The sequence below is a fragment of the Tripterygium wilfordii genome, chromosome 1 (genome assembly GCF_013401445.1).
Source record: "Tripterygium wilfordii isolate XIE 37 chromosome 1, ASM1340144v1, whole genome shotgun sequence".
Lineage (NCBI taxonomy): Eukaryota > Viridiplantae > Streptophyta > Magnoliopsida > Celastrales > Celastraceae > Tripterygium > Tripterygium wilfordii.
In genome coordinates, this window is record NC_052232.1 from 829,182 (window position 1) to 836,159 (window position 6,978).

Genomic DNA, 6,978 nt, shown 5'->3' on the forward strand with positions numbered 1-6,978 from the left:
TATCGAGTCCATTTTAGAAACTCAATTTGATTATTATGGAAAAAAAATTAAGGTAAAGATAAATAATTAGAAAGTAATCTTCTGTGATTTAATTACTTATTATCTTTGTTGTTTTATGAATATGGGGTCGTCTTTGGATTCCTCCTAAATGAGGAATTATCCTTTCATCCTAAAAATAGAGTAGTCGTTTTAAGGATTGAGAATTCTCACTTATTTTGAATTGAGAAATTTTATTTACACATCGTAAAAATATCAAGTTTACACCATTTTCAGGAATTTTTTATTTATATTTATATCCCTGTATGAAATGTCTAATATGCCTTTAAATGAAAATAAATCAACACAATCATCCCGATTTTGTTCTCAATAATCAACACGACAATTCAATTTTGTTATCAATAACCATTTATAACAAAAACTGGAGGACTATACCATTTTTCTAACCAAAAAAAGAACATGGTTCGTTAATTATGTCAATTATTCAATTTAACATTCAAAAAAATACAAAACAAGCTTAGCAAAATCAAGAACATGTGACAAGATCCAATTGGGTCAATTCATTACTGGAGGACTATACCATTTTTCTAACCAAAAAAAGAACATGGTTCGTTAATTATGTCAATTACCCAATTTAACATTCAAAAAAATACAAATCAAGCTTAGCAAAATCAAGAACAGGTGACAAGATCCAATTGGGTCAATTCATTTATGTTGAGAGGCTTGAATCTGGTTCACTAGTCTCGATTCTAGTGAAGAACACTCTGTCTTTGAGTAGATCAAAGTCTCAATTGTCGAAACATAGGTTGAATTTGGATGTAGAGATGGAATCCCTTGCAAAAAATTTTTTTGAAACAGAGATTTGGGAATGGGGTAGGATATCCTTGCAAAATTGAAGACAACAACTTATAAAGAAGGAATTCCTATTTCATATTTTAAAAGTAAAGTGTATTTTGGGCTACTCATTAAATTTTGGATGTAAACTTAGTAATTTGATGGTGTGCAAATAAAATTTATATTTTTAATTAAATACTTATAACGCCCATTTTGAAAATAAAAATCGAAAATATGTGACAATTATAATGATTTGGATTTTAATATTATTTTTGATATTATTTCCTTTCTCATCCATTAAATCTGATCACATAAAAAATAAAACTTTATTTTTCTTTTTTTACAATTTTTAATATTTATTTCAGTAATTTAAACATTATTCCATTATAATTTTTACATTAATCAAACATGGTGAAGGAAACCAATGATACTAAGAAAATAGTGGTGCTGTTTGGGAGTGCTATCAACTGCTGTGAAATGTTGTGCGGTGCTGTGAGTTATAAAACTGTGGTGTTGTGAGGTGAGTTGGAACGCAAAAGCTGTTTGGCGCATCATTTTTAAAACTGTGGTGTGATGCTGTGAGGTGCGTTTGGCGTATCTAAATTACGGTTATATTAGATAACTAATAATATTAATATAAAATCACTTAGCTTTTACATTGTACATTAATCTAAAATAAAATAATTGTCCTAATTTGATTACGTGGGACAATTCAACATATATTGTAAGCGTTTGGGAGTGTTGTGAGGTGAGGTGCTGCGAGATAAAAAGTTGTGGTGCTGTGAGGTGAGTTATGCTGTAAAAGAGTTTGGCGTGTCATTAAAAACTGTGGTGCTGTGAAGTGAGGTGCACTTGAACGCAGTGCAAACACACTGCCAAACAGATACAGTATGAGAGTAGTCCAAACATTAGCAAGAAATGAGGATGCTAAGAAAATAGCTTTCCTCCGTCGTCTTTCCAATTACATCTCCAAATATGTGAACTAAACAAGCACTTAAGGGAATACATAATCTATTTCAAGAGTGATCATTATCATTATAGAACATAGTATGTTGATTAGTGATGTATTGATATTGGGTGCTATCTAACGACATAACAAATTAGATCAAAACCTAACGCATGTCACAAGGGTATTACTCCCAGTAAAAATCGAACTCAGAACCCTAAATTCTAATTCCTAAACCCTAATATGAGATTTGTGAAGGAAAAAATTTATGAATTAACATGGTATTGAGAGATAATTGTAGTCAATTCTAAGTAAAAGAATTGTAGCCCCTCTCAACTTGGTGGGTTGTAGCCTGCAGGCTGTAGGGGCCATTCTCATAAAATTTCCTTCCAAACTATGACTCCACTTTCAAGACAAAATCTAGAGTTATTGTCATCATAAGTCATAAACAGATTCTATCTCCCTAGTTGAGCAATTGAAACATAAGTCATAAAACCATATCTTCTATCAGCTTCTAATTAGGACCCCCACCCTAGTTTAGCCATTGAAACACAACCATATAACCCACAATAATAAGTTGAACCCATCTTCAACTGTATATGATTAAATATAAGAATCCTTCAAGTTATAATTTACTTTTAAAACCTGATAATAACGAGTAGCTCAAATAACACTCATATACATAGAGGTCTCGAGTTCGAGTTTCCCTCATCCATCCCCTTCTTCTGTAATAAAAGAAATTGTTGTTAAAACCCACTTCAAAGGACATTCTAAGAGCAACACAATGATTAAATTTTTTTAGGGACAATAAAATGTATTGGGAGATGTGTTTTACTGATGTGACTGAGCCAACAAAATGTATTGGTACAATAGTGTAAAATTGCTAACTTGATTTTTGGTGTAATAAATGTGGAACCCAGTGTTGATTTTTGGTGTAGTTACGAGTGTTGTATGAGTGTGATGAATTTCCACCACACGAGATGGAGGCCCAAGTATGACATCACAAGTTTGGACCTAACTCTCTATTGAAAACTCAGGCTGACAATAGGAGGTTTGTCCTCCCTTATAAAAACTAGACTCTAAACCCATCATTTTTCGATGTGGGATTCTCATCAATCCTCCCTTATTGGGAGCACGCACAACCTAGTGCATGGTCTGAGCTTGACCATTTCAACCGTCGGCCCATTTATAGAAATCAAATGGCATCTATGGGCCATTAAAACCACTAATTAGTGATTGCTTGCTTTAACAAGTTATTATGAGTAAATATCAGTAGCTGGGATGCTACACAATTAAATTTATGATTAAGCTGTTAGTTGCAATTGATAGCCATTTTCCTTAATTTCGGAAAACGAAAATATTTGCCGTCCTTCATACCGGAGTGTCCCACCTGCACATTATTGGACCAACCCAAGACAAAAACTGCTCAATAATTGACTCCACCATCACTTGTCACTTATGGACACAGGCAGGGAGAGTGGTCCAATACTTCTCAAAAGCGACCCCGTAATGACACGTGTTTTCAAGTATTAAAGTCATGGGCCTCATGGACTTGGGCTGGTTGGTTTCTAGTAATTAGTAATTATTGGGCAAAGTAAAGAAGCTCGTTTGTGGTTATTGGGCCTTATTAAAAGTCCAAAGATGATCATGCGTGATTCAATACGTAAAGAAGCCCGTTTGTAGTTATTGGGCCGAGGGGGATTTCATCCGATTTTGAGGCGATGGCAACGGATGGACTGAGCGAAGAAGAAAGAAAAGCTCTTAAGAGGAAGCAAATTCGCTCCTCTCCCTCCTCCTCCTCCTCTGCGTTCTCCATCCAAGTACACTTCTCCCTCTCTCTGTCTGTCTACTTGCATGTAAACCTTGTAAGGGATTTTGATTCAGATCAATTTGTGTTGTGTTTCTTGATTCATCTGTAGGTTGGCTCACCCTGGGGGGCCATTGACCACGAACAAGGCTGCGGCTTTGGCGAAGTTTCTGGAGAGGAAATTGCAAGACCCTAATGGGTTGTCTTTCATTGATCCCGGTATTCTTGATCGTGCTGTTGAAAACGCCAGACACGCTGTCTTCGCAAGTATTTCTTCCCCTTAATTTTAGTATTCTTATCTTCAATCCTCGTTGTTCAAGTTTTTGATGTTTGATTTAATGAATATGGAAAGGAAAGAAAGCAATAATTAGAACAAACAGGAAAGGATTTAGGAAGCTGGGTTTGGGTACTGCTTTAATTGAGTTGGTTGGGTTGGGGGAAATATTTTGCATATTTTGGTTGACTGAACTGAAGTGCTGAGGTGTGCATTGGACCATTGGTGGTTTCTGGTATGGAGACTATTAAGCCTAGATATTTAAATAAGGTCATCCATGGAAGTCCACTTGACTAAGTTAATGTGGCTTTTCAGTTTAATGGGGATTCAATGCTCGATTTTCTCTGTTTGTTCCTTGTGTTCATTTATATTCTGATAGAGTCGTGCCCATACACGCTCAACACCCAAGGCCCAACCGACACCCACCCACATGGGCCGGCTGTACCCAAGGCCCCCAGCCCAGACCACCATGGACCTTCTGTCCCCTGGACAGGCCCTTCCATGGCAGCCCACACTAGAAAACCTTGGGTTCTAAGGGAGGCCCATACCTCCCCCTATAAACAACATCTTAGCTCCCACATCTTTCGATGTGGGACAATCCTATCAATACCCTCCCCTTCAAGACCAACGCCCACGTTGGTCGAGCACCATGGCCGACCACTCCGGCAGGCGCACCCCCGTTGATCGAGCACCATGGCCGGCCACTCCGCAGGCACGGTCCCAAGTTGAAGGCACAACAGGATCATGCTCCGATACCAATTGATAAGGTCCTTCCATCCCTAACCAATACCAAGGGCCCACCCCGGCCCAAAGGGCTCCAGGGCAGTTCCTGGGCTTCGCCCCAGGCAGCGGATTGGGCCTTCGAGTCCCCAACCTAACTCCTCTTACAACCTTGGGCCTCCAGCTTCTCTGGAAAACCCTTGGTTGTTAGTTAGGAGGTGGCGGCCCCCTTATAAACCGCACTTCACTACCGATCCATGCGTGGATGGGCGCGGGCGCGTGGAGGTGAGGGCCTTGGGAGGTGTGGTTTCGGCCCGACTGTATTCCGGAGGGGCCGGCCAGGGTGCTTGACCAACGTGGACGTTGGTCTGTCGAAGGGGAGGGTATTGTCATGATCCCACATCGGAAGATGTGGGCATGCCAACGTAGTATTTAAGTGGGAGGGCCTTCCTCCCACTGTAACCAAGGTTTTCATGGGATGGGCTTCTCTTCCCCCTATCCCTGCCCATGAGGGCCTTGGCTACAGCCCGGCCCATTCGTGGGTGTGAGGGTTGGGCCTTGGATTATGCGTGGGGGCCCAGGGGGTCGTCACATTTGGTACTTTCGTTGAGAGTCCAGTACCCCGACCTTGGGGCCGCGTCTCCGGAGTGGCCAGCCTTGGTGCTCGACCCACGGAGTGGAGATCTTCCCGGGTTACTGTCATGTGGTAGTCTATCATATTCTCAGGAAAGAATGGGCAAGGTCATGTTTGTTGTCTTAGAAGAATACAGTTTTATGAAGTCCACATGTACAGGTTGATGTGGTTTTTTGAATAATGATCGTTTATCTTTGTGTTACTTGTGTGTGTTTTATATTCTCTACTTAGTTGATGTTTGCTCAGACTCAAATAACCAAGCTTGCTGAACTGCATCTGGTTTACATAGTTTGTAGTTCAGGTTTTCAGATGGGTATGGAATTGTGTCATTATGCGATGCATTATGCATAAGAAAGAATGACATTGAAGATGCTTGATCTTATATGAGATCAAGGTTCTTTGGTTAATAAAATAATCTTGGCATTGTTATTTTGATTCTTCTATTACCATTATGGGAAATTTGTGCGTGAGACATTTATGACTATGAATTACTGGTTTAGCCTACACTGAGCTAGTCATTCGAGTTGGTGTGGCCTTTATTGTTGTGATTTATGATTGTTATCACCAGCATAGTTTGCTTGTGAGTGCCCCATATGTATTGGGAAATATCTATTGCTAACATTGAATACTTGGGGGGTGGAAATCAGATTTTGATATTCTTTTCTCTCTTTTGATGTCAGGTACTTCAAATTTGGGAAGATCAATTCGGCATGTAACATCCTTTGGTGACCCTGAGGTGTGTCTGTTTTTTCAAAATTTGCATTGGTAAATGGTAACTGAAAAGAAGCATGTAATTATTTCTCTCTTCTTATTTTGATGTAACTTTGATAGGAGTCATTTGAAGAAGAAAATACAGAAATCTCTAAGCCAAAGAAACAAAAGGAGAAGAAGAATAAGAAAAGCAAAAAACAGAAGGCAATCTGGGGTTGATGGATGTATCTTCCCCCCCCCCCCCCCTCCCCTTCTTTGTTGTAACATAGGTGGCAGAGGATGGTGAATGTGCTGCCCCGAGAATACCCAAATAAAAGATGAAATTGTGACCAAGATTGATGCCGTAGGTGTTGTAGTCTGATGCTGGAAAAAGTAGGGGGTTTTTAGAGGCTCTGGCCACCGGGGATCACTGTACCAGATATGAAAATAGTAGAATGCTTTAGTTGAAGGGGTTTTGTCATATTGGCCATGGCAAAGAGAACCTCTTTTCATCCATTGCAAGCTGAAGTGCGTGACAGGATTGGCCAAATGGCTAGTTTCCTGATGTGTGTTTTCTGATTGTTATGTGACTTTGATTCTTTTCCCAGGTAAGTGTATTTCACTCTATAAGTTGGATTTACTTTTTCTTGTCTATTATGGTTCAGACTTTTACAATTACCAGGAGTTGTGAAAGATCATCACTTTTGATGGAAATCTTGACTTTGAGTCATAAAACATATTACAGTCTAGTTCCGCAGATTTTGAACATAGAGATTTTTGCTGGAATTATATCTTGACAGTGTTTGGAAATTCAAACAGGGTATGCGTTTGCGAGAACAACTTGAACAAATTTGAAACTATCATTCATTAAACTAACTTTCAATCTTCTGTTGATGTTGCCTTGTTTTCTGCCCGCAGTGTAATAAACACCCTCTTTTTTGGTCACATGGGACTGTATGTAATTAGTCCATTTGGACATTGAGCCTTAGCTGGTCTTCGATGAATAAAATTGAAGACTGACACCCTATCGTACATTCTGTTAAAGTCTATTTTTGCATCAAATTAGATTTCTCCAT

The 6,978-nt window shown here is 39.2% G+C and overlaps 1 protein-coding gene across 1 annotated transcript; it reads left to right on the top strand.

The window, feature by feature from the left end:
* Positions 1-1,239: 1,239 nt before the first annotated feature.
* Positions 1,240-6,157, top strand: LOC120002207. Its single transcript, XM_038850854.1, has 7 exons — positions 1,240-1,323; positions 2,716-2,769; positions 3,107-3,158; positions 3,246-3,303; positions 3,697-3,851; positions 5,893-5,948; positions 6,044-6,157. Exons 1-7 carry the CDS (start codon positions 1,240-1,242, stop codon positions 6,140-6,142), a joined length of 558 nt encoding a protein of 185 aa, XP_038706782.1. The 3' UTR covers positions 6,143-6,157.
* Positions 6,158-6,978: the final 821 nt, after the last annotated feature.

What these genes read in the sequence shown, in the direction of transcription:
- LOC120002207 (XM_038850854.1), top strand. Translation starts at nt 1,240, where the DNA reads ATGGTGAAGGAAACCAATGATACTAAGAAAATAGTGGTGCTGTTTGGG. An exon ending in GTGAAATGTTGTGCGGTGCT is followed by an intron (nt 1,324 to 2,715) that starts GTGAGTTATAAA and finishes TTTTTGGTGTAG; the next exon opens with TTACGAGTGTTGTATGAGTG. An exon ending in TTGCCGTCCTTCATACCGGA is followed by an intron (nt 3,159 to 3,245) that starts GTGTCCCACCTG and finishes TTATGGACACAG; the next exon opens with GCAGGGAGAGTGGTCCAATA.